Source organism: Ornithorhynchus anatinus, chromosome 7 (assembly GCF_004115215.2).
Source record: "Ornithorhynchus anatinus isolate Pmale09 chromosome 7, mOrnAna1.pri.v4, whole genome shotgun sequence".
Lineage (NCBI taxonomy): Eukaryota > Metazoa > Chordata > Mammalia > Monotremata > Ornithorhynchidae > Ornithorhynchus > Ornithorhynchus anatinus.
The window spans coordinates 72,294,863-72,321,924 of NC_041734.1; the positions used below are offsets into that span (position 1 = coordinate 72,294,863).

A 27,062-nucleotide genomic window follows, 5' to 3' on the forward strand; every position below is an offset into this window, starting at 1 on the left:
ACTTCTCTGTGGTTCAGTTTTCTCAAGGGTAAAATGGCGATTAAATCCTACTCCCTTCTACTTAAACTGTGAGCCCCAAGTGGGTCAGGAACTGTGTCCAACATGATTGACTGGTACCTACTTCTGCGCCTAGAACAGGATTGATACCTAGAGAAGCTGCGTGGCCTAGTGAATAGAACATGGTCCTGGGAGTCAGAAGGTCCTGGGTTCTAGTCCCATCTCTGCCACTTGGCTGCTGTGTGACCCCTTGGACAAATCATTTAACTTCTCTGTGCCTCATTTACTTCATCTGTAAAATGGGGATTAAGACTAGGAGCCCCTTGTGGGACATGGATTGGGTCCCAACTGATTAGCTTATATCTACCCCTGTGCTTAGAACAGTGCCTGGCACAATGTAAGCTCTTAACAAGTACCACAGTCATCAGCATAATGATTATAATAGCAATAATAATAATAAGGAAGAGTCCCATGGGTATGGGGCGGAGGGTGGCTCAAGCCCGGTAGACATCGTAGGTGCGCGGTCCGAGCCGGGCCACCTGTTTCCTCCCTCCTGCCTTCCTGAGTCACACGCCTCGGTGTCGCTTTCAGGCCAACCTCGTGGCCGCCTTCGAGCAGAGCCTGGTGAACATGACATCCCGCCTGCGGCACCTCGCAGAGACTGCAGAGGAGAAGGTGAGTGGGGGCCAGCCTGGGGGGCGAGGAAGACAACAATTTAGGTTTCGGACATTTGGGGGATTTGGAAGGCCGCGGTCAGTCTATGGGCCCGAACCTTCTCCCGGCTCCCAGGAGCACCTGATGGTCACATTTGGAACTTAATGGGACCACCAGCTGCCCCTGACCTCGGACGGTGACCCGGGGTCTCATCGGCCCAGCTCACGGTCTCGGGCGGCTTCTCCCCTAGGATACAGAGCTGCTGGATCTGCGAGAGACGATCGATTTCCTCAAGAAGAAGAACTCGGAGGCCCAGGCGGTGATCCAGGGGGCCTTGAATGCCACCGACATCACGCCTAAGGGTGAGACCGAAGGGGACCAACTGGCGAGGGGAGGGCGGCAGGACTACCCCTCTTCCGGACTGACTGGGCTACGACCAGCCAATCTCCCACAGTATGCCAGGGCCCAATCAGAACCAGGCATGTCTCTGGCCTGTCCTCGAGGAGCGATTTCAGAGAGGGGCTAGTGATTCTAGCTAGCCAGGACCCCATGTGACTCCTCCATCTGTTCCCCATTGGCAAGTGACCTGGGGGTGTTGGGCACGTCTCCCAAATGAGAATCCAGCTGAGTTTATCAGCTGGTTCCGTGGCAGCCCCTACTCCCCTAACCGCGTGCCCCCCTCTGCTGAAGGACCCAAAGATCAAGAGATCCAAGACCCCGGCCCCCACACTCTAGGGTCCCCGTGCCCTTCAGGATCCCACACTGGGGATCACATTTTATCCCCGGTGGTTCAGAAGGGCACTGCCCAGAGGACAGAGTGAAGTTGGTCAGTTCCTTCTCCACCCACACCGTCTGCTGTGCCGAGTTAGTGTCATCAACATCAGTGGTATTTATTGAGTGTTATTGAGTACTTATTGTTTACGGAGAACTGTACGAAACCTTTGGGAGAGTACAGTATAACATAGTTGGTAGATCTGGTCCCTTCTCACAAATAGCAGCGTGGAAAGCAGCCTGCCCTAGTGGCAAGAGCATGGACCTAGGAGTTAGATGACGTGAGTTCTAATCCCAACTCTGACTATTACTTGTTGTGTGATCTTGGGCAAGTCACTTAACTTCCCTGTGCCTCAGTTTCCTCAATTGTAAAACAGATTAAGTACTATTCCCTCCCACTTAGACTGTGAGCCCCATGTTCGGAAAGGGACTATGTCAAAGCTGATAAACTTGAATCTACTCCAAGGCATAGAACAGTGCTTGACACACAGTAAGCACATAATGAGTATCATAAAAAAACCCAAAACCAAGCTTATACTATGTGCTTCTTTACTACATTTGCGAGACGTAATCATTCAAATACGTCTCTCACCATGCAAAAATCATCATCTTTGCCACTGTGCATGTCCGGGAGCTAATGTGATGGCATAGGTCAGCTACATCCCTGCAAGGCGCTGACTCAATTTCCAGTTGGCTCCAGCTTGTCTCGCTCAGTATTTTCTCAAGGTTTCCTATGCCGTTTTGGGAAAGCAGCATGGTCTAGCGGAAAGGGCATTGGCATGGGAGTCAGATGACCTGGGTTCTAATCCTGTTTCCTCATATATAAAGTGGGGATTGAATACCTGTACTCTCTCCCTTTTAGACTGTGAACCCCATGTGGGTAATTGCATCTACCCCAGCATTTAGTAAAGTGCATGGTATGTAGCATGTGCTTATTAACAATAATAATAATAATAATAATAATGGTATTTAAGAGCTTACTGCGTGCCAAGCACTCTTCTAAGCCCTAGGGTAGATACAAGGTAATCAGGTTATCCTACATAGGACTCACAGTCTTAATCCTCATTTTACTGATGAGGTAACTGAGGCACAGAAAAGTTAAATGACTTGCCCGAAATCACACAGCTGACAAGTGGCGGAGCTGGGATTAGAACCCGTGACCTCTGACTCCCAAGCCTGTGCTCTTTCCACTAAGTCACACTGCTTCTCACTAAGCCCCGTTGCTTAACAAATACCATGAGTATTATTATTATTATCTTTATGTACAATCCAACCATTATCTTGGAAGGTTGGTCCCCTAGAAAAAGGGACCTCACTGCATTGAGGGCATCCTTTTAGACTGTGAGCCCGTTGTTGGACAGAGATTGTCTCTTATCTGTTGCCAAATTGTACATTCCAAGTGCTCAGTACACACAGTGCCCTGCACACAGTAGGCGCTTAAATGCTATTGAATGAATGAATTTCAACATTAACCCTTTTCCTTTGTCAACAGTTCTGGTGGGGCTTCTGAGGGTGGAGAGCCTCAGCGGGTCTGTCTGAAGCCTCTCCAGGGACCGGGGAAGAGGGGTTCGGGTTGGCTGCCTCAGTAGCGGTGGGAGAAGGGGCAGCTTTCAAAGGACCTCTGGGAGTCCCTTGGGTCATCACCACCTCCGATTCCTGCCTTTCGAGGTCCAACCATCCCAAGCTGGACAGAGAAAGCAGCGTGGCCTAGTGGCAAGAGTATGGGTTTGGGAGTCAGGGGACTTGGGTTCTTATCCCGTCTGCCACTTCTCTGCTGTGTGACCTTGGGCAGGTTACTTAACTTCTCTGTGCCTCAGTTACCTCATCTGTAAAATGGGGATTAAGACTGTGAGCCCCATATGGGGCAACCCGATTACCTCGTATCTACCCCAGAGCTTAGAACAGTGCTTGGCAAATAGTAAGTGCTTAAAAAATACTATCATCATCATCATCATCAAATCTGCTCACTGCCCTCAGGGAGCTGACAGGGCTAAAGCTCACTATGGGTTTTGTGGGCTTGGATGAATGCAACCTCAGCCACTTCCCCAGAGAGGTATTGGAAGGTTTTGCCTCTGGGCCTGGGGAAAGCCAGGGCTCTATGGGAAGTGGCAGACCTGGATCTTCTGCTTCATCAGGCTTGAGTTTGTCTTTGCCAGAGAGACAGAAACCAGGTGGCCCAGCCCTTTGCACCTTCGTCCTCCCCCCCCCACCCCCACACTCCTCCACACTTCCCCCTCAGTGTGCTCTGTCTTCTTCCCTCTGGCCGCGGACCCCAGAGCTGCGAATCAAGCGGCAGAACTCCTCGGACAGCATCTCCAGCCTCAACAGTATCACCAGCCACTCCAGCATCGGCAGTGCCAAGGACTCCGATGCCAAAAAGAAGAAGAAGAAGAGTTGGGTAGGTGAAAGCAGAAAGAACTTAAGCAGGACCCCCGTGACCCCATCTGACTCCCACTTTCTGGAGGTGGCCTGCTTTGGGAGATTCCCCGCTCCTCCCCCTAGCCGAGAATCATGGCTTACTAGGTTCCGGGTGTGTTGATGGCTCCTTTTCCCCAAGCTATCCCTGGGTGACTCCCCAAAGGAACTGGGGGGTCCCCATCCTGGCTTGACTCAGGGATCCCAAGCAGCAGCAGCAGCAGCGCAGCAGCAACAGCAGGAGAATCAAGGAGCAGAGACATCCGATCAAACCCCACACCCCTTGGGGCCTCAGTGGAGGACCAGTCAGCTCCACCAGTTCCAGGCATCTCCAGAACCTCTCTGGAGGAACGTTTTGAAAATGTCTAAATTTTTTCTGAAGAGCCTTTCTAGAAGGTTCTGGAGGGTCTTTTTTCGGGAGTCTCCCGTCGACTTCTGAGGGGCACTGTTCTTCGGGAGACTTCTAGAGAGCCTCGGAAAGGTTTTCTGGAGGTCCCCGGGTAGGCTCTAGGGGGACTCTCTAGAACGACTCAGGCGGCTTCTGAAACAGTTTCAACTCCTGGTTTCTGTGACAAGAAGACCCACCCCTCTATCTCGATTCCTGCCTTCTTTCCCCTCCTAGCCTATTCAGCAGGCCTGGCCCAGGATGCACCCCATCCTCCTTCCTACACGCCTCCCTCCTCCTCCTTGCCCCGGCTATGCCTCCCTCCCTTTCCCTGTGGTTCCAGCAATGTGAAACAAGTGATTAAGTGTTGCTTATTTTTTGTTTTTTCCTCCCAAATGCTGACCTCAAAAAACCCTCTTTTTTTCCAGGTCTATGAGGTAAGTCGAAGACCCAGACCCTCCTCTGTCCCTCCTTCCGGTCCCCGTACCATGCCTCTTCTTTGTTTGAAGGGAATCTCTTCCACCTCCACCTTCCCTCCATGGGCCAGCGCTCATGAAACCAGTCATCACGTCCATTCCACAGTTCCAGATCGACTCTCGCCGCATGGTCCATCCACGGCGCCTCCCCTTCTCCTCCAAACCCACCTCTCTACCTTCTCCTTCTTCCCCCAACACCCGTCCCTCAAGCTGAGGCTGGAGGAGAGGGTCCTGTCAGGGAAGGATCCCACCCCTCTCATAGGACAGTCCAAGGTAGCCTCACCTCCCAAGGTCCAGTTCCTCCATCTCTTCCCCCAAGTCTCTTGGTTTGTGCTCCTGGCTCCTCTGTGAGTGGCAGTGACCCAGTCTCCCCAGGCTGGTCCGGTTCTGGAGTGCAGGGGCCAGATATGGGTGGGCATTCTGGGGTGGGAGGAACTGGCCAGAGAATCACCATTTTGGCTGTTTTCCATCCCTGAATGGAGTCTGTCAGGTCAGGCTCCAGGAGTCTGGCTCACACAGCTGTAGGGTTGGCAACTCTGGTCTGAACCAAAGAGGGCTGGGCCATCTAGGTGACTTCTGGGTTTGTCCCAGGCAAGAGGAGCCCTGGCAGATCAGAGAAGTACTGAGCTGGATTGGGATGTGCAAGTGGAGGGGATGACCTCCGTTGGACTAGCATTGTTGAGGGTGGGATGGGCCACCCCAGCCCCACCCTTTAAGAGGGGCCTGGTTAAGGAGCAAGGTGGCTCTGTCAGAGCACTCGTCCTTCAGCGCCCACCTCCAGGGTCTGCCTCAGGGGAGGGACTTGGGGTGACCTCCGGCATTGACCTAATCCAGCCCAATCTCCCTCTCCACTGCCCCTCAGGCCTCCCGGCCCCCCCAGCAACTGGGAGCTCACCTTGACCCTTCAACCGGGAATCCCCAGCGAGATCTTAGCTTCTTATGGGCAGTGAACGTAACTACTAAATTCTCTTGCGTTGTACTCTCCCAAGCGCTTAGTATGGCTCAGTGGAAAGAGCACGGGCTTTGGAGTCAGAGGTCATGGGTTCGAATCCCCGCTCTGCCACTTGTCAGCTGTGTGACTGTGGGCAAGTCACTTAACTTCTCTGGGCCTCAGTTACCTCATCTGTAAAATGGGGATTAAGACTGTGAACCCCATGTGGGACAACCTGATTCCCCTATGTCTACCTCAGCGCTTAGAACAGTGCTCTGCACATAGTAAGCGCTAAACAAATACCAACATTATTATTATTATTATAGTGCTCTGCACATAGTAAGCGCTCGATAAATATGATTGACTGATAATTTGCATGCCAAATGTTGATGAGGAGGTGGTGGGGCCGTATCTGGGGCATCTCTCCAGCTGAGGGAGGGAGGGAGAGTACCTTGTGAGGGGAGAGATAGAACAGATTCTGACATCTTGAGGGCACACTGAGGCTCTAAGATGCCACACTCTTAAAGGGAGAACACACATGTATGTGCACACACACACTCACATTCACACTCATACACTCCCAGGTCCCTCACACACCTCCACACTCATACACATACGCACACAGACACCCCTGCTAGTTCCCTCAGTGAGTGCTGAGAACCTACTCCCATACAGATTCCTCCAGTTACATTGTGTGTGCCTGCTTGCTTACACAAACACATACACACATCTGAGCTCTCTGTTTCCTTCTCTGCCCCCATGGGAGAACATCGGACTTAATGGTCACACCGCGTTGGAGTGGGCGCCATCTGGAATCTGGCAACCCCCAGCCAAGCCTGTGCCTCAAGATGAAGCCATTTGGGCTTCAGGAGGGACCCCTGGATTTCAGAGACCCCAGTTTCTTCCTCATCCATCCTCTCCCCATCCCCTTCCTTGCCTCCCTCAGGGATGAGGTCCTATCCCCCCCCCCCCATCCTCCTGCCACCCCTGTTTGGGGGCCAGGTCAGCCTGTCTGCATATGCCTACATGCCTGCGTGTGGGCGCGAGCGCGGGCAGTTGGGTTTGTGCATGCTGCATGCTCGGAGCCTGCACCGTGGAACTGGTGCCCGGCCTGCCGCTCTACTTCACGTCCCCACACCCCTCTGCCTTCTCCCGGTGTCGGCTCGGCTCTAGGGACCCCTTTCCACCTCCCAGACGGGCCATTCTCCCAAGTGCAAAGGTGTCGGGCAAAATGAGATCACTGGCACCTAAGGGGCACGGAGAGCACTGGGTGCGGGGGCGGGGGGTGCTTGCTCCTGCCACTACCCCCTGGAGCTCAGCCGGGGCCCGTGGCTGCCGGGTGACTCGATCTCGGGCAGGTGAATGAGGAGCAGCGTGGCCTAGAGGACAGAGCACAGGGTTGGGAGTCAGAGGACCTGGGTTCTAGTCTTGGCTCTGTCACTTGTCTGCTCTATGACCTTGGACAAAGTCACTTCACTTCTCTGTGCCTCAGTTACCTCATCTGTAAAATGGGGATAAAGACCATGAGCCCCATGGGGGACATGGACTGTGTCCAATCTGATATTCTTGTATTTACCCGAGCGCTTAGTACAGTGCCTGGCACATAGTAAGTGCTTAACAAATACCATTCCAAAAAATAGAAAGGGAGTCAAAGACGCCATCTTGGTGGAGTTGGAGAGGCCTGCTGGGATTGGGGTGAGGGTGTCCCCTGCTGAAAAGGGGGCTCAGGCTCCATCCTGAACTGGCTGCCTCAGGGCCTGACTAGAGGCTGGGTCATTCTGTCTGGGAGAAATCAGGAGGTGGGATCAAATTGGAAGCCAGCACCGATGGCTTGTGGGGTGGGGGTGCCGAACGGGGAAAGGACATTTACGAGTTGGACAGCCTGCGTCGGTCCATCCTCTGGCTCCTTCCAAATCCCCACCTGCCCAAACCGCCCAGGCTCTGTGTCACCTAAGAAGAGCAGCATGGCCTAATGGATCGAGCATGGGCCTGGGAGTCAAAAGGACCTGGGCTCTAATCGTAGCTCTGCCACTTATCTGCTATGAGACCCTGGGCAAGTCCTGTCATTTCTCTGTGCCTCAGTTACCTCATCTATGAAATGGGGATTAAGACTGTGAGCTTTATATGGGATGCGGACTGTGTCCAACTTGATTAAACTACCCCAGTGCTCATTACAGTGCCTGGTACATAGTTAGTGCTTAACAAATACCGTTTTAAAAAAAAGAATGGCCGGCCTGTGGGTAGATGGGCCGCTGGTCCTCCCTGGCCTCCAGCTTCCAGGAACCCGACAGGCTTGTGGCTCCCTCAGGCACAGCCTTCCTGTCCTCCCGACTGGGCCCGGGCCCTGCCTCTCTCCAGGGCCAGGCCTCACCCGGGGTTCAGGCCTCCTCGCCCCCACCTCCGCCCTCAGCACTGGCTTCTCTCTGTTGCAGCTGCGCAGTTCCTTCAACAAAGCCTTCAGCATCAAGAAAGGCCCCAAGTCTGCCTCCTCGTACTCTGACATCGAGGAGATCGCCACACCGGATTCCTCTGCCCCATCTTCCCCCAAGCTGCAGAGGGGCTCCACCGAGGCGGCCTCTCCCTCCATTAAATCATCCAACTCCTCCTCTGTGGGCGGCGTTGATGTCGCCGAGTAAGTTACTCCCCCGCATTCCCTGGACCGGACTCACAGGGGTACCGGCCTGGCCCAGACAGCCCGTGGAAGCAGTTTCCAGGGGTGATGGTTTGGAGAAGCAGCGAGGCCTAGTAGAAAGGGCATGGACCAGGAGACAGGAGATCAAGGTCCTAATTCCGGCTCAATCATTTGCCTGTGGTGGCAAAGCCTTGGGCAAATAGCTTGACTTCTCTGGGCCTCAGTTTCCTCCTTTGTAAAATGGGTATTCAACACCCTCTCTCCCTCCGCCTGAGACTGCGAACCACATGTGCCTGACCCGATTATCTCCTCCAGCACTTAGCACAGTGCTTGGCCCATAGTAAGCGTACAACCACAGCGACTGTTATTGCATGTTTCCTTTTTATCAGCACCACCGGCCGCTTGCCTCAGGGACAGCCAATACCATGTAGATTGAGAGCCCTGGGCCCCCCCCCCTCACCCGGGGTTGCCCTGGGCCGGCCTCCCTCGTGGGCAGCTGGCCTCCCTCTGACTCGGCCGCAGGGGCCCCGTCCCCTCCGCTTCCCCTGCCAGGATGTTCCACGCCCACGAGGAGGAAGAGGAGGAGGAGGAGGAGCCGGAGAAGAAGGAGGTGTCGGAGCTGCGCTCCGAGCTGTGGGAGAAGGAGATGAAGCTGACCGATATCCGTCTGGAGGCCCTCAATTCTGCCCACCAGCTGGACCAGCTCCGGGAGACCATGCACAACATGCAGGTGGGGGCCCGAGGTGGGGGCCCGGGCTGGGCAGGAGGGGAGGGACAGAGGGGATGTGGAGTGGGGAGGGTGGCAGCCAGGGGGAGGGGGATGCGGGGTGGGGCCAGAAGGGCACCACTGACTCCTTTGAGACCAGAGAGTCCCGGGATGACACCACCCTGTCCATGTGCACACTCGCACATGTTCACACACACGGCACACACTCAACACACACCTGACGTACTCACACCCGTCCGCCCTCCTGGGTCCCTTCTCTCTATCTCCGCAGCTGGAGGTGGATCTGCTAAAGGCCGAAAACGACCGGCTGAAAGTGGCCCCGGGCCCATCCAGCTCCACTCCGGGGCAGGTCCCCGGCTCCTCTGCTGCCTCCTCCCCGCGCCGTTCCCTGGGCCTCGCCCTTGCCCACTCCTTCAGCCCCGTCCTCCCAGACACAGGTACCTGGGCAGGGTGGGCAGGGGTGGGCGGTGCTGTGCAAGGAGGCTGAGAAGGCTCCACCGCCCATCTCCTTGCAACGGGAGGGCCGCAAACGAGCCAGATCCCAGTGCCAGAAGAACCTGAGGCGTTCCCTTCCCCTGTGTCCCCGAGCCCTACCGGACACCACCCAAGCCTCTCCCTACTGCGGAGCCTCGGGGTCTCCTTCGGGGAGGGGAGGGGTGCTTGGGGAGGGCTGCCCAGTGCCCCCAGGACCATTACCTTCCTCCCCTCTGTGCCCAAGCAGACCTGTCACCCATGGAGGGGATCAGCACCTGCGGCCCAAAGGAGGAGGTGACCCTGCGGGTGGTGGTCCGCATGCCCCCCCCAGCACATCATCAAGGGGGTGAGAAGCTGCAGGCGGCCCTGGCGTGGCTGGGGTGGGGGTAGGCACCGCCAGGATGGGTGGGAAGCTGGGGGGCGATGTAGGGTGGCCGGGGCGGGGTGGGCGAGGGAGCAGTCGGGGCAGGGTGGGCTTTGGACCAGAGGTTACAGGGTCCCCTAGCCCTGAGATGAGAAGTGAGCTCCTCCCCAGAGCCAGCGGCAAAGGGCGTCGCCAAGCTCTCCCTTGGATTTTTCTCCCTAGGACCTGAAGCAACAGGAGTTTTTCCTGGGTAGCAGCAAGGTCAGCGGGAAGGTGGACTGGAAAGTGCTGGATGAGGCTGTGTGCCAAGTGTTCCAGGTAGGGAGGCCTAATGGCCAGCACCCCCTAGTCCGGCTTGCCCCTGGCCCGGCCAGGAGTTCTGGGCTGTTGAGGCCTCAGGAAGTGGCTAGGGGCCCAGGACTGGGGGCTGGGGGCCGGAATGCAACTGGAGCTGGAGCTGGAGAAAGGATGGAATAATGACCCCTTCCTCCTCCCCTCCTCCAACCTAAACTGAATCCGTCGTCCTCGCTCCTTCTTCTGTCTCCACTCCACTCCCTTCTGATGCCTTGTGTTTTTTCTTTCTCAAATCCATGTCCCCTCCCTCGTTTTTGTTTCTTCACTTTCTTCCTTCTGCTTCTCTTGTCTTTCCATCTCACTTTTCTCTCCTCCCTCTCTCCCCTCCCCCAATTCTCTTGGTGACACTCTGCTTCCCTCCCTCCTCTTCTTGGTGCCTCCCATACCACTCACCCCCCCGTCCCTAGGACTACATCACTAAGATGGACCCGGCCTCCACACTGGGCCTGAGCACTGAGTCCGTCCATGGCTACAGCATCAGCCACGTGAAGCGGGTGCTGGACGCCGAGCCCCCCGACCTGCCCCCCTGCCGCCGAGGCGTCAACAGCATCGCCGTGTCTCTCAAAGGCCAGTCTCTGCCCAGGGGGATGGGCAGGGTGGTGGAGGGGAGGGAGGGGCAGGGCCCGGTGGAGACCAACAGCCCCCAGGAGTATCTCACCTAAGCACAGACGCGGCCTGCCCCTGGTGGGATTTGGTCTCGGTGGCCCCGGTCAGCCACTCCGGCCCGGGCGCTTGGTCGTGGGGAGGGGGAGGCCGCGCCCCCACCCCCGGCCGTGGCTCACAGTGCGGGCGGGGCGGGGCAGGTCTGAAGGAGAAGTGTGTGGACAGCCTGGTGTTTGAGACGCTGGTCCCCAAGCCCATGGTGCAGCACTACATCAGCCTCCTGCTCAAGCACCGGCGCCTGGTCCTGTCGGGCCCCAGCGGCACGGGCAAGACCTATCTGACCAACCGGCTGGCGGAGTACCTGGTGGAGCGGTCCGGGCGGGAGGCCACCGAGGGCATCGTCAGCACGTTCAACATGCACCAGCAGTCCTGCAAGGTGCCTCTCCCCGAGCCCGTACCCGGTGCCCGGGCCCCTCCCAACTCCCTTTGCCCCTCCCTGCCCATCCCCTGCCAGTTGTCCCTCCCGGGTGATTGTTCCCTGTTGCCCCCTCCTCTCCTCTCCCGCCTCCTCCAACCCCCACTCCACCTTCTCCACCCTCTCACCTGTCCTTCCGTGCCACCTCCGGCGGGTGCTCACCCAGGCTCTGCCCCCAGCGCCGATAGGTCTCCCCGTCTCTGCTCCCCGCATCGCCCTCCCCAGCCCTCCCCGTCTCTGTCTGTCTCCTTCTCCAGGACCTGCAGTTATACCTCTCCAACCTGGCGAACCAGATCGACCGGGAGACGGGCATCGGGGACGTGCCGCTGGTCATCCTGCTGGATGACCTGAGCGAGGCGGGCTCCATCAGCGAGCTGGTGAACGGGGCCCTCACCTGCAAATACCACAAATGGTGAGCTGTGCTGCCGGGGAGCGAGGCCCGTGGGCTAGCTGGTGGGGGGAGCGGAGCCCAGCTGCCACAGCCCCAGACCCCGCCCTCTGCCCCTTGGAGAGATCGGAGCCAGTCAGCAAAGGATCTGGGGGATCGGTCCCACCCCAGGACCCTGAGTCCCAGAGAAGAGGCCACTCTTGCTGCTCCCCCTCCCCGTTCCCTCTCCTCTCCTGTCTAGATGTGCCCGTTCCCATTTGGCCCTACCCTGCCTGGCTGGAAACTTGGGGCCCAGCCTCAGCCAAGCTCAGGGTGTGGAGGGTGGGGGCATTGAATGTCCAGCCCCATTCCGGCCAGGATGGAGAGCAGAGGGAGAGGGGAGTATCTGTGTACTCAGGGGTCCCAACCGGCACGTGGGGGCTTCCAGAAAGGCAGAAAACTATCAGGCCCGTGAGGAGGCACCACAGCCACCCCCAGGGGGTCAGTGGGAACCGGGGATGGGGAGAGAACATCCAGCGGGTCAGCCTGTCAGTGGCCACCGCTATTCCCCTCTCCCCCCGCAGCCCCTACATCATCGGCACGACCAACCAGCCTGTGAAGATGACACCCAACCATGGCCTGCACTTAAGCTTCAGGTAGGGACACTGCAGCCCCTGGATGCTGCAGCTTTGGTGGGGCGGGGGACATACCCCTGTTCAGAGGGCTTTGTTCTGAGGGGACTAAGCTCAGAAGGGTGGGGGAGGGCCAGCAGGAACACCTGGTGAAGAAGAGGTAGGCCAAAAAGATTCCGCCTGGGGGAGTTTCAGGGACACTAGGCGGGCAGGACCACCTGGGAGGGGGATGAGCTTTGCCACCACTCAGGATACTATTGTCCCTTTTTCCCTTGGGCTCTGAACTAGTGGGGACAGATGGTCACTAGCCTCCTTATTGAGCACTTACTCTGGGGAGAACACTGTCCTAAGTGCTGGGGAGTCCAAGAGTCGATAGATCCCATCCCTGCTCTCGAGGAACTTACAATCTAATGGCGGGAGACAGATGCTAAAATAGACTCCAGTTAGGGGGAGGCAGCCGAGTTTAAAGATGAGAGTACCCGAGTGCTATGAGAACACTGGGGACAGTGAGCACCCAAGCCTTAGAAGCTGTGAAAGTGCTGGAGTGGCAGAAGTGGTGGGGAGATAAATCGGGGAAGGCTTCCTGGGGGAGGTGGGATCCACGAGAAGGCCCCGGGTTGGGTGGTCTGCCCTAAGTTCCCATTCTCCCGGAGTTCTCCGAGCGAGGAGCGGGCGGGCCTTGCTGGGAGGATGTCCCCGGAGGCGGACCCCAGCCTCGGACCCCAGCCATCCTGACCCCACTCCCCACTACCCCGGGCCAGGATGTTAACCTTCTCCAACAACGTGGAGCCTGCCAATGGCTTCCTGGTGCGCTACCTGAGGCGGAAGCTGGTGGAGTCGGACAGCGACGTCAACGCCAACCGGGAGGAGCTGCTGCGGGTGCTGGACTGGGTGCCCAAGCTGTGGTACCATTTGCACACCTTTCTGGAGAAGCACAGCACTTCGGACTTCCTCATCGGTACAGGGTGCTCGCGGGGTGCCCCTCCACCCCCACCCCGGGGCCCTCCCACCAACTGCCCTCCCCTCCCACCCTCTGTGGAGTCTGGGAGAGTTCAAAGAATCCCCAGAGCCAGGAAAGCCAACATTCCTGGGCTCCACTATGTGTCCGTGCCCCTGAATTTGGCCAAGTTGTGGCCATGCTCTGCCTCTATTTCCCCTTCTTAAGTACTGTCCCACCCCTTGAGGTAGAACTGGTGGGGATGACCTGCCATCCTCTATCCTGCTGCCTGAAGGTGGACCCCACCGCCTTGTCCCCAAGTTAGCTGGTTCCTTCCACCCTATTAAGATCCTCCTGGCACATCAACCCACTAGAAGGAGAACAGGACAGGGATGGGCCGTGCCCTCTCACCCTTGGCCCACTCCTCTCCCAGGCCCCTGCTTCTTCCTGTCCTGTCCCATCGGCATCGAGGATTTCCGCACCTGGTTCATCGACCTGTGGAATAACTCCATCATCCCCTACCTGCAGGAGGGAGCCAAAGACGGGATCAAGGTGAGGCTCGGCCGCTGGGCGTCTCCTCTGCTCCCCTTCCCCACCCCCATCCGTGCCCAACTCCTCTCCTGACCTTCGACCAGTCACGAAGGGCCCGGCGGAGAGTCAATGTCACAACCCTTCGGATCTGACTCTGACCTTGCCACCCTCACCTTCCCCTGGGCCTCCCGTTCTTGGCTGGGGTCTGGAAGAGCCCAAGGAGCTCACCCTGCCTGTAGGCTCCCTGAACCCAAGTTCTTTGGAAGTCAGGGGATGGAGCGGTCCAGGCTGGGGGTAAGCTAGGATTCCGGCCCCCTGTCTTGAGAGAGACCCCAGAGGGGAGAGGGTTCACCTCCGCAAGGTCCTGAGTCTGAAGAAAGGGCAGAGTTCTCATGACCAGGATGCTCCAGAAACAGGAGAGGGCATCGCCGCTTCCTCCTGCACACCCCTGCCCCTCCTCCCGCGTGCCCCTCCTCCCAAACACACTCCGCCCCTCCTCCCGCCCTCCAGGTCCATGGACAGAAAGCGGCCTGGGAAGACCCAGTGGAGTGGGTCCGGGACACCCTCCCCTGGCCCTCCGCTCAACAGGACCAGTCCAAGCTGTACCACCTGCCCCCACCCAGCGGGGGCCCCCACAGCACAGCCTCACCCCCCGAAGAGCGGACCGCCAAGGACAGCACTCCCAGCTCTCTAGATTCGGACCCTTTGGTGAGTGATGCTCTCACAGGCATTTAGTCCAGTGCTCAGCACACAGTAGCGCTCAATAAATGCCATGAATTGATTGATTGGAGACGCCTCCCACGTAGGGCTAGCCTTGACTGGTCTTTGGCATGTGGCAAAGCACCTTCCCATCCCTTCCCCCGTCGCTCCTCCTCATAATAATAAAAGTAATAGTACTAGTAATTGTGATGTTTGTTAAGCACTTATCGTGTGCCAAGCACTTTACTGAGCATGGGGGAAGATATAAACTAATTGGATTGGCCCCTGTCCCTGTCTCACATAGGGCTAACGATCTTAATCCCCATTTTACAGATGAGGGAATTGAGGCACATAGAACTCGCTCAAGTTCCCACAGCAGGGAAGTGTCGGAGCCGAGATTAGAACTCAGGTCTTCTGACTCCCGGGCCCGTGCTGTTTCCAGTAGGCACCCTCTTGTCTCTCTAGTGGTGGGACCTGATTGCGAGGTTTGGGGGAATGCCCGTAGTGGCAAAATCCCTGCCAGGGAAGATCAGCCTGCCCAGGGAAGTTTCCTGGTGACAGGGACACTCCCTTCATGAAAAGGGAAACGGTGGAGTTGCCAAAACAACTCACCCTTACCGAGAGTTCTCTCACAAGGACAGATTTGCTGGCCCTGGTCTCTTAGTCTCCAAGAATCATTGCCAGCCAAACTGTGGTGAACTTGTGATAGCGCCTATCTGCGTGTGGCTAGCTGGGCCCCCGTTCCATCTCTCCGTCCTGTAGGTCTCCACAGAGCAGTGTCCCAACCTCTCCCAACCACGCAGGTCCTTCCCTCTTCAGCAGCTACTTTCCCCCAACTTGGGAGAACTTGGTCTGTTCCGGGCCCCCTGCCCCGTCTTGGAGCCACACAGGCTCGCGTTGTCGGATGAACGTTCCACTGTTCCTCAGTGGACGGCACTGAATTGAATTGAATCAGATTTGAATTTATATTTGTTAAGTGCTTGCTATGTGTCGAACACTGTTCTAAGCACTGGGGTTGATACAAGTTAATCAGGTTGGGCACAGTCCCTGTCCCAAATGGGACTCAAAGTCTAGGGGGGAGAATAGGCATTGAATCCCCATTTTTACAGATGAAGACAGTGAAGCACCGAGAAGAACACCAATAATAATAAAAAATAATATTTATGATATTTTTTAAGCGCTTATTGTGTGCCGAGCACTTTTCTAAGTGCTGGCACTGTTCGAAGAGCTGTGGTATTTGTTTAGTACTTACTATGTGCCAGTCACTGTACTAAATGCTGGAGTAGGTACAAGATGATTGGGTTGGACACCATCCCTGTCCCTCATGGGGCTCACAGTCTAAATCCTCATTTTACAGAGGAGGTAACTGAGGCACAGGGAAGATAAGAGACTTGCCCGGTTCACCCCGCAGGCAGCTGGCAGAGTTAGGATTAGAACCCTGGTCCTCTGACTCCCAGGCCCAGTCTCTTCTCACTAGGCCATGCTGCTCTGTGGCCATGGCACAGGTAGGGATTGGGGGAGCCCCCCGTCAGGCAGAATTGGGGGTGCCCAGTAACATTCTGTCAAAAGAGTCCTGTTGAAAGTCTCAGCTGAGCTGGACCTCGAAACCCTGAAGCCGTGGGTCCCCGGGCACCGTTAGGAGAGAGACAAGAAGGAAGGGGAAGGGACAAGGGTGAAGAAGACCTAGAGAGAGGAAGGGGACTGGGGCTGGAAAAAAAAAGCGAAGGGGACAAAGAGGAGGAAGTACAAGACAGAGAATAAGAATTCCTTGAAGCACCTATTTTCACCATTGAATTAGAATCATATGTAGTCATAATTATATTTTATTTTAATTGTGTTTATAATGGTAAGTAGCGTGGCTCAGTGGAAAGAGCCCAGACTTGGGAGTCAGAGGTCATGGGTTCGAATGCCGGCTCTGCCCCTTGTCAGCTGTGTGACTGTGGGCAAGTCACTTAACTTCTCTGTGCCTCAGTTACCTCATCTGTAATATGGGGATTAACTGTGAGCCTCACGTGGGAAAACCTGATTACCCTATATCTACCCCAGCTCTTAGAGCAGCGCTCTGCACATAGTAAGCGCTTAACAAATACCAACATTATCATTATTATTATTATTTAAAGAGATTCTTTTTCATTTTTAGGGTCTTGGGCAAAGATGAGAAATGTTAGGGGCAATTCCTGTTATTCCTTTCATGTTTTTCCTTGGCATTTTGGCTAGAACACAGTCAGGGAATTAGGGATCATTCTTCCGAACTCATGGGTCAGACTGGAGAGGATGCAAGGCGTGATTGAAGGAGCCAGTTATGCGTCTGGACCGGAGGCTGGGCAAGACAGGCCTTCCATACCGAGAGATTTGCTTACCAAGGTGTCTTCATGAACATAACCCCCATACTACTGAAGAACCGACTATACTTCTCCATTTCTAATTTCCTTCCTGTCTCTGCCCCGCCCCTCTCCATGGGGATCCCTGAGGTGTGCAATCAATCAATCAATCAAACAATGGTATTCATTTATTTTTATTTTTTAATGGTATTTGTTAAGCACTTTCTATGTGTTAGGCATTGTACTAAGCACTGGGGTTGATGCAAGCAATCAGATTAGATACAGTCCGTATCCCACATGGGGCTCACACTCTTAAATCTCATTTTACAGTTGGAGTAACTGGCATCGAGGAATTAATTGATTTGCCCTAAGTCACACAGCAGACAAGTGGCAGATTTGGGATTAGCATCCAGATCGGCAGACTTCCAGGCCCATGCTCTTTCCACTGGCCATGCTGCTTCCCTTTATAGAGCGGTTTCTGTGTGCCGAGCACTGGACTAAGTGCTTGGGCGAGTATCGTACAACAGAGTTGGTAGACGAATTCCCTGCCCACAGAGAGCTTACAGTCTAGAGGCGTCTTTTAAGGTCCTTTAACCCCAGGTCTGTCTCACCAGCTAAAACATTTTGCACATTTGCTCAAACTAATAATGAGGGTTAAGGCACCGGTGTACTGAAACGGTCCTTAGATTGTGAAGTCCTCGAGGGTCGGAACCATTCCTCTACCTGCAGTACATTCTTCAGGCTACTAGTAGAGGACATATAGTTGCCCTTGGTGCTTCAAGGAGTCCACACCGTGGTGAAGTTCACCCATGGAGATTTGTGTGGTTGAAGGACCCAATCCCGGACCCATAGCGTATGGGTGTTATGAACTGGGCGCCCATTGCGGATGTGTCTGTCATGGTGCCTTTGGGCTGGAGTGCCCAGGAAGGGCTCCTCCACATAATAATAATAATGTTGGCATTTGTTAAGCGCTTACTATGTGCCAAGCACTGTTCTTAGTGCTGGGGGAGATACAAGGTCATCAGGTTGTTCCTCTTAGGGTTCACAGTCTTCATACCCATTTTACAGATGAGGTACTTGCCCAAGCTCACACAGCTGACAAGCAGCGGAGCCGGGATTAGAACCCATGACCTCTGACTCCCAAGCCCGGGCTCTTTCCACTAAGCCACGATGCTTCATCTGGGGCTGTTGATGATTTCCCCCTTGTTCAGCATGGCCGTGATCTTGGCGGGAGGAAGAACGGGGGAAAGTGAGCCGGGTGCGGGGTAGGGGCCGAGGAGGGTAACCCCGAAGGGAGCCGGCCGTGGGGAACACCGGGGAGAGGAGAGGGGTAGATTGTGTTCCCAGAGAAGCTGTTTTAGGAACTGACCCAGAGAGGAGCTCTAGGGGCCCCTGAGGGGGTACCAGCCTGGCTCAGACCTGACTCGCAGATTGGGTTACTCGAGCTAGGCACCCCTAAAATGAGCTGGGCTTGCAGTGGGGCGGAGGGGCCTGTGGCTTTCCTGACACTGGGCCTCTGTGGGTCGTGAAGCAAGGAGCCCCTAGCAAGTCCGGGGCCAGCTGGCCAGCTGGGAGAATCCCTCGGGGCCTGCTGGTACTGAGAATCCCAGCCGAGACCGGAGACCGCCTCGTCTGTTTCCCTCTCCCTCTCCTGGATGTCAGGTGGGGCCCAGTCCGGGTCGGCCAAGAGAAAAACCAGAGTAGGTCAAGTCGGGCCTTGGCCCAGATGGACCGCAGAATTTGGTCCCGGAGTGGCCGGAGGAGGAGACTGTCGTCAATCAGGGCCTGACCTCCTGGTGTTCCTCCTCTTAACTCCCTGCTCCCCATCTCCCTCTCCAGATGGCTATGCTGCTGAAGCTCCAGGAAGCTGCCAACTACATCGAGTCCCCAGATCGTGAGACCATCTTGGATCCCAACCTCCAGGCCACCCTCTAGAGGCTCCGCAGCCAGAGTGGCCCTGGAGGGCAGAGTCGGCCGGCCTCAGCGGCAGCCTCTCCTCCTCCTCCTCCTCCTCCTCCTCCTCTCCCTTCTCCTCCTCCTCTTCTTTAGGAGCACTGGCATCTCCAGGCCAGAGGAGGGACCCCGGGGAGTGTGGAGTGGGAGGGGAAGGAATGGGTTTTCGGTGCTGCACCTTTGAGAACTTCCTGGTGAGGGTTGGTGGGGTGGGAATGGGGGACTCCTATTCCCCAAGATCAACAGACTGGCCTCCTCTAAGGACTTTGGGAAGAGGAGGATTCTGGGGATATTTTTTTCTTGTTTTCCCGTCTCGATTCTGGACTCCTGGGCTTCACGGAGAGATTGAGAAAGGTATCGGCGAAGACCTGCCGGTGGGTGTGTAGGTTAATAATGGCTGCTTGTAGGGAAGGCCCAAGTGGTGAACTCTGGGATTGCTGGGGGCGGTGGAGAGGCGGAATGCCTCTCAGATCCTCACCCCCTTGTTCTCCTCCTCCTCCCCCCCCCCCCGCTACCAGCCCCTCTCCCGGGAGACGTGCAAGAAGCCCTGAGCAAGAAGCATGTGGTTTAAAAAAAACAAAAAAAGTTTTCATTCAGTCAATAAAAGGGTTAAAAACCAAACAGAAAAGATGAACCTGGAGAGGGGAAGTGCTGAGCCGGTAGAGAGAGCCAGCTGGCCACCCACCCGCCCGGCTGACGCCAAAATGGCCCGGGCAGACCGGCAGACAGCCGCCGGCGCAAGCCAGCCCCCAGCCGCCCCACACACCCTGGCTGCCAGGCCCTCAAGGAAGGACTGTCCCGCTCTGTCTTTGTACCTTCTAATTTAACGTGCATGAGGACCGCCAATAAACCCAGCCTTTTGTTTTGTTCCCCTCCATTTTTCCTATTTATTCCCCTCCCTACCTTCCCCCTCCCCACCCCACCTCCTCTTGTTCTAGCCTGTTTTGGTTTGGTTTGGTTTGTTTTGCTGCTTTTTCTGTTCCCTCAAAAACCAGGGGCCTCGGGCCCTCCGGCTCAGGGTTTTCCTCTTGAGGTTTCTCTCCGTCCGACTGTTGCTGCTCAGAACTCCGTAGGGCCAAGACGCCTGCCTCCAGGATCTCCCTCCGAGTTCCGGCAACAAGACGCCGGCCCACCGGATTGGAGGGACGGCGGCAAAGTGACGCACCCTACCCCTCTGCCCTCTTCGAGAAAGCACAAGCTCCGGGCCCCGCCGGACGGAAGCCCCGCCAGGAAACCCTCCCGGGGAAGCGGGAACGTCATCTCGCTCCGGGCTGGGCCCGGCCCTTCCGCTTTCCCCGCATCAGCCAGGCGGCAGCCGTTGCCATCAAAGCTCACCCGGCTTGGGAAGCCAGACGGGCCTCACCTTCTCTCTCCACTCCACGCCTTGAGGTTCCTGGCCACCCGGGTGGGCTTTGGGGTGGCCGGTGCCCTCCGTGTCTCCTGCCCTGGGCTTAACGGCGACCCAGATCCACGATCCCTGGAGTGCCGGGCGCCTCGGAGAAGCGGCCTCGGGCTCTTCCCCAGGGCTGCCGGGACCAGGACCCCGGCCCGCTGCCGGCGAGTGTGTGTTGACCTCCACCTCCCATGAGGCTGACATCTCTGGTTCCAAAGGATCCCACAGGGCCAAGCTTGGTCCTCTCCCTCTAGACTAACACGGGGCTCCAGGTCTCGGCTCATTCTCGGCAGGAGCTCTATCCTGGAGGGTCCCGCGGTATCGCTGTCCCACCTGCCCCTCAGAGGCTAGTCCCCTCTGGCCCGGCTCCCCCAAACAAGAAACCGCTGGAGCCCCGGGGGACCCCACTGCTGCTGCTCCCTCCCACTTCTGCAAGCTGCGAAGAGGCACCTCCCCGCCCCGCAACATCCAACACAGTCTGATGAAAATATGCAATTCTGGACCTATCAGAGGCCGTTTGTCCGAGGACGGTGCTGTCATCCACTGCCTTAATGCTCCACCCGGCCGATGGGAGCACGGCTCTCTCCCGGCTCAGAGGTGGGAGAGAAGAGGGGCCTGAGAACACCCCGAGCTCTGACCGCAAACCTGGAGAGATGTCTCTGGGCAGGTGGGAGCGCGGCGGGGAGCGCGCTCCCCTCTTTCTCTTCGGGTGCTGCCCAGCCAGTGCCTTCTGCCCAGATGTTCCTGGCAGTTGAGAGGAGGGAGAGAGGAGCTTCCTCAGATCTCCCCCCAACTCCCGCCCAACCCCTCTGCCTCGGGTCCCAGGTGTCCCCACCCCCAAGGGCATCGACAACCCCAAGGGACTGCCAGCGGGCTCGGTTTGTCCCTGTCTCACTCGCTGTGTCTTTCTGAGTCCGGAAAAGGGAGAAGATTCAACTGTAAGGGAACCGGTCCCTCCGCCGTTCTGGGCTCTGAGCCTCCTGCCCTTCCTCTGCTGCATTCAGACCAGCCTCCCCCGGGGAGCCCCCCGGGTCGAGAGATGAGCCGGCCTCCAGCACCCCGGGACTCTGCCGCCACTTGTTCCCCTGGGCCCCTCACCCTAGAAGCAGTCGTCCTGCAGAGGAGAAACTGCAGGCTTGTAGCAGCTGCAGACAATTCGGGTCTGCCTGTTCATGGTGCTATGACCCTTGGGACCTTGACCCTCGCCTCGCCTCCTTCCTTCTCACCGTCCCCCTCCGCCTGCCAGATTCCTCAGAGATGGGGAGGACTCGCTTCACCCTGGTTCCTTTCAGGGAACTGGAGAACTCACTCCGCTAACAGAGGATAAAGTGGAGTCCATAACCTGGCCCTGGACCCCAGGAACTTTCGACAAGAGGCTGGCAATGATACTGCCCTCCTGCTTGGCCGGGGGATCGCGCGAATTGAATTCCCTCGCCACCCTTCTCGGGGGAAATCCAGACCTTCCCGCTCCCCCTCTCTTCTGACTGAAAATCGACAACGAGAAGACCAATTGAGTTGCCTCCCTAACCCAGCCTCTCAAAACCATGCAATTAAAGGGGAGTTTAAACTGGCAGGGCCAGCCCTGCTGGCCAGTCACGAGCCGGCTCGGGACGTGAATGTGTCCATCCCTTTAGGCCAGATCAGCGGGCTTCTTTCCTCTCCTCCAAGACCATCTCCTCGGGGGAGACTTCCCAGGAAACAACCGGTGCAGTTCTAAGGTGCTCACGTCTACGTCCATGTGTAATCATGTGTGTGCCCGTGTCCTTGTTGTGTAACCAAACCATCATCTAGGGATCTCCCTATGGGATTGGATGGAGGAGAAGAGGGATTCCAGAAGCCCGGTGGGTGGGGTGAGGGGACAGATAGCTTCTGCAGTCTGTTGACTGGATTCATGCAGAGGTTTGAACAGAAAACATCGCTACCTGTGAAACCATAACATTCTGGGATTTGAGGGAGTTGGGGCTTGGGAACTTTCTCTGGCTAGGGCCTCCACAAAGAGCTAGCTCTCCCAACCACTTCACCTCCAGTTTCCTCGAGACTTGGTATTCATGATCTGCTTCTCCCAAATTCCTAGACCCTTAGATCCAGAATCGAAGGGCGAGAGGGTCCCTGCTCTGGGAACCAGAGGAGGAAGACTCACGTTTCTCAGTTCTTTCGCCTGTCACCTCTAATGTGGAACTCCGATATTGCAAGTTCCTCCCAGGACACTGGATGTGGCCAGTGCTTGAGATTCTCCTGATCTTCCTCCTTTCCCTGACTCGATGGTGGGGTGGGAGGGCCTTCAGGGTTGGGCCTAGAGAGATCTAGAAGCCAAGGACTGCTGTCAGAGAGGATTGATGCTCTCTAGCTGGAGGAAATGGCCACTCGGGTAGACTGGGGGGGCCCTGGGCCTTGGGAGCACCAAGGCAGAGGTGACCAGAGTCAAACTCTACTCCCTGTCCACTACTTAGGGGACTCTCCTTCCCAGACAGGATGGGGTTGGGTTTTCTAACGGGTTTTCCTGGCTCCGCCTCCAGCTAGGCCATGGCTGAGAGACAGGCCAGCAAGAAGCTCAGCTCTTTTCCGTGGAGGAATGAAGACGAGAGAAAGAATGAGCTAAACGAGTGATCCAGGAGGGAGCAAACAAGTGGGTTTCCTGTTCATCCTCCAGAACTGACCTAGGCCCTCTCCTCTCCCAAGGCGGGCCAGACCTCTCCTAGCCAAGTCCAAGGTGGAGGGGAAGGAGGAAAAGGAGACTCTTTTTTCTCTCTAAAGCTGCTGTCCCCGGATTGGCAGAGGGGAGGAAGGGAAAGGGCTACAAGCGAGGTTTTAACGGAACTGAGACGGCAGAAAAAAATCATCTTTACTTCTGTTTCAGGTCTTTTCCTCACCATGCTCAGTGTCCTGTCAGGAGGAGAGGTCAAGGTATCCCAGTGGGACTAGTTCCTTTTGGTTATGAAAAGAGATATGGGGAGAGAGGGGAAAAAAATCATCCCTCCATAACTGTACAGTTTAGTATCACAGCTGGCAAGACAGTGTGACCTCCCCACGGTCAAAGAGGGTGAAGCTGTTTAATTGGCCCTCTCCTTATGAGGGAGGATCCCAACACCTTTTACAGGCACAATCACAATTCCTACCCCACACCTTCTGGAAAATCTGGGAACCCTCCTTCTCTCCCAGAATGAGGAGGAACCCACAGGTTGAGATGGATGAGGTGAAAGGGGCACACCAGGTGAGGCAGGGGACTAGATGAAGAGCCAGGTGAAATTGCTTCAGAGCAATGGAGGGAAAAATGCTTCCATTTTAGAAAAAGTAAGCCACCCAGCTCAGATTTATAAGCCCAAAGTAGGGATGGTTTTTTAAGGGCTGCGATTTAAGCAACTCTCTGATTCTTGGTTGTTTAGTTAAGTGTCCTGTACCTATGGGGAGCCTATGCACTCTAATCAGAGGAAACTAACATAGAGGACACTAAGTGGCCATCTGAGAATTACAGTTACTTGAATACACACTTCTGAGTTTAAACAAATAAATAAAACCTTACAAGCAGCCTTGAGGTTCCCCTGCAGAATGGGCGAATTAGGCTCCTTGTTACTGATGCTAATGGTAGGTGGATTACACCTTTAATTCCTTTCTAATCACTGGCTTCGTATACGCTGGAGAGTCGGTTATCCAAACCACGGTTCCCTTGCTGAGTGGTTATCTGACCCAGGGTCAGTTGGGATTTTTAAAACGTGTGGCTAATTAAACATAACCGGGCAAAGGCTTGTCAGAGGTCGCTAAACCTAATTTTATCACATTTTCTGAATGTGACATGATCTGAACTGGGTTTGGATAATTGGCTATCTCCCGGAATTGGCAATCTTCAGTTAAAGAAAGGCTGGTGCCGAGTGGGGTGACCCAAGGCCGCTTTGAAGTGTCCCAGCTTCCCATATCAGAGCTCTTTTGTGGCAAGATCCTCGTTCCCCCCCTCCCCCAGATTCATAGCTGCATTCCCTCCCCATCTTGTCAGGCTCTAAATTGGTTCTGTTCCCCTCTCGGAACCTCCCTCTTCACAGACACAAGTCCCATTATCCTAGCGATTCCTGGGCCCCCAAGGAGAGGCCAAGAACCTGCAGAGGACCGGAGAGAGGGAAAGATGATAATTCTCTAAGCTCCAAAACACCCTCTGGCAGGGCTGGGGACCCTGGATCCTGAACTGTGTTGCTCCCTTTCTCTTTGCCCCTACATTTTCCCATCCCTCGGGCTCAGGTATGTGGCTTGAAAGAGAAATGCAGGATTCCTGAGGCTAGTGAACTTGCCTGAAGAATGGATTCTGAAGGGACCTGGCCTCTGTACCAAACTCAGACAGATTTTCAGTTCAGAGGGAAGGGTAGGAGCTTGTTCTGATTTGGATCCTGAGTCAGCCCTGGACAGCTGGTACATGGGTGAGACTTGCCCTAAATAGTTGGCATTGGTCTTTCGGAGCAGCTTCTCCCCTGGGCCTTGGTGCTAAGGGCCTGGAGGAAACTCTGAAGCCTCACGGATGGGAGCTAGGCAAATTGCACTAAAATCACCTGTTGCTCTGCCCGCCAGGGGAATATCCCCAGCCCCTCACCCCTGGCCATTTCCCTTTGTCTAGGGCTCCAGGATCAGAGGCGAGCAGGGTGGGGGTCTCCACGGAGGCCCAGACGGTCTTTGAGTTGCTGCTGAGCGGCAGCTCCCTGTCACCCAACGTTCATTTTTTTTTTTTAGAACAAAACACCCAACTTTTTTTTTTGGATGAGAGCCACCCCTGGGGGCCCCTGTCCTGTTTGTGCTGAGCTGTGTCCGTGGCGGAGCCCGTGTTCCTTAAATGCGTGGTGTCCCCCAGCTAGTGGGGCAAAGGAGCAGCGGGAGGAAGGGGACAATCTTTTGTACCACTTCTTTTTAATTTCTTGGGGAAAAAAACAAAGATAAAAAATAACAAACAGGGCCCTGAAAAACATGTGCGTGTATGAGAGAGTGTGTGTGTGTGCGTGTATGAGAGCATGTGTGCGCGTGTGCATGTGTGTCTTTTCTGTCTGTCATCGGCTTCCCTTCCCCCCCTTTTTATCTGATGTAGACAAAGCAAAACCCAACTTGGAAAGCCAACAGTTGTACATAGTTGCGGTAACAATCATGAAGAGAGCTGCGGGGACTCGTTTTCCTTAAGACGTTGATTGAAAATCTTTGGAAAAACCAGGAATCCAAGCCTGGGTCTCATAGAAAAGCCTCCCTTCATCATCATGGCCTCCGCTGCCTTCTCTCTAACCCAGGCATGTCTCCTCTCAGCTAGATTCATCTGTCTGATGCCATTTAAGTTTAAATAAAGTTATCTCCTGTATTGTCCACTGGGCCTCTCTCTCTCTCTCTCTCCCTATCTCTGTGTCTGTCAAACTTTTAGTCTTCCTTCTCTTCTCCCCTCACAACATCTCCTTACTCACTTTCCCTATCTCTCCCTCCGCTCCTCTCTTTAGGCTCCCTGCTTCCCTGGAGCCAAATGGTGGGCAGGTTCTCTCTCTCTGAGGGAGCTGAGAGGATGAGTTGAAATGCCTCCTTGTCCCCAGGATTGAGGGAGAGGACATGTGAGACCTTCCTGTTAAGTGGTGCTGGGGCGGGGGTTGGGGGTGGCAATTGGAAGAGTGGGGAAGTTGAGCCCCAACAGCTCCTCCCTCTCTGTGACCTCCACAACACAGCTGGACAATCCTCAAGCCTTTGGTCTTCCCCAGCTCCTCCTGAAGAAAATCAGCTGGTCCGTAAAGCCAGGAGATGGGCCACCCGAAAAAGAGGATAAGCAACCCAGATAGTCTCTGTATTGGATTCAGATATCTAGAAACAGCAAGTTTATCTTATGAGAGTAATTCTCCCTGCTCATGCCCTCTAAAATCAGGGAAAAGAGGGTCAACAGATCATATTTATTGAGTGCTTAGTATGTGCAGAGCACTATGCTAAGTACTTGGGAGAGTACAGTATTATAACAGAGTGGGTAGACATGTTCCCTGTCCACAGTGCGCTTATAGTCTAGAAGGAGAGACCAACAATATAAATAAGTTATAGATAGGTATGTAAGTGCTGTGGAGTTGAAGGAGGGAAGAATAAAGGGGGCAAATTGAAGCACAAGGGTGACATCCATTCATTCGATTCAATCATATTTACTAAGCGCTTACTGTGCGCAGAGCACAGTACCAAGTGCTTGGGAAAGTACAGTGCAACAATAAAGAGTGACAAACCCTGCCCACAATGAGCTCACAGCCTAGAGGATGGAAGGGAGAGGGAGAAGAGGAAAGGAGGGCTTAGTCAGGTAGGGCGTCTTGGAGGAAATGTGCTTTTAATTGGACTTTGAAGGTAGGGAGAGTGATCATCTGTCAGATATGAAGGAGGAGGACGTTCCAGTTCAGAGGCAGGATGTGGGCAAGAGGTTGGCGGTGGAATAGATGAGATCAAGGTGTAGTGAGTAGGTTGGCATTAGAGGAGCGAAATGCGCAGGCTGGGTTGCAGTAGGAAATCGGGGAGGTAAGAGGTAAGGTAGGAGGGGGCAAAGTGATTGAGTGCTTTAAAGCGCAAAGTGATTGAGTGCTTTAAAGCCTATAGTAACGAGTTTCTGTTTGATGAGGAGGTGGATGGACAACCACTGGAGGCTCTTGGAGAGTGGAGAAGCATGGACTGACTGAACGGTTTTGTAAAAAAAATGGGGCTCACAGTCTAAGTAAGGGGGAGAACAGACATTGAACCTCCATTTGGCAGATGAGGGAACTGAGACAGAAAGAAGTGAAGTCACTTGCCCAAGGTCACACAGCAGGCTTGTGGTGGAGCTGGGATTAGAACCCAGGTCCTCTGACTCCCAGGCTGTGGTCTTTCTGCTAGGCTACTTATTTTGCAGGATAGTGCTCATCTAAAGAGATAGGAAAAGTGCCAGCTAACCAGAGAGACTCCAGATTTTTTAGAGTAGGGAGAGGATAAATTCCCTCAGAAAATGGAAGAATTTTAAAATGGCT

The 27,062-nt window shown here is 55.3% G+C and overlaps 1 protein-coding gene across 1 annotated transcript in view; it reads left to right on the plus strand.

Annotated features, from left to right (window-relative positions):
- Positions 1 to 25,416, plus strand: part of NAV1 (neuron navigator 1) — a 313,376-nt gene extending 287,960 nt beyond the window's left edge. The window contains 18 exon segments of the mRNA XM_029069967.2: positions 589 to 672; positions 902 to 1,013; positions 3,699 to 3,820; positions 4,651 to 4,659; positions 8,062 to 8,261; positions 8,784 to 8,991; positions 9,260 to 9,425; positions 9,710 to 9,783; positions 9,785 to 9,808; positions 10,049 to 10,144; positions 10,588 to 10,747; positions 10,984 to 11,219; positions 11,516 to 11,670; positions 12,210 to 12,281; positions 13,019 to 13,215; positions 13,628 to 13,746; positions 14,236 to 14,433; positions 18,585 to 25,416. Coding sequence (XP_028925800.1) covers positions 589 to 672; positions 902 to 1,013; positions 3,699 to 3,820; positions 4,651 to 4,659; positions 8,062 to 8,261; positions 8,784 to 8,991; positions 9,260 to 9,425; positions 9,710 to 9,783; positions 9,785 to 9,808; positions 10,049 to 10,144; positions 10,588 to 10,747; positions 10,984 to 11,219; positions 11,516 to 11,670; positions 12,210 to 12,281; positions 13,019 to 13,215; positions 13,628 to 13,746; positions 14,236 to 14,433; positions 18,585 to 18,680 — 2,328 coding nt within the window. The 3' untranslated portion in view covers positions 18,681 to 25,416.
- The last annotated feature ends 1,646 nt before the right edge of the window (positions 25,417 to 27,062 follow it).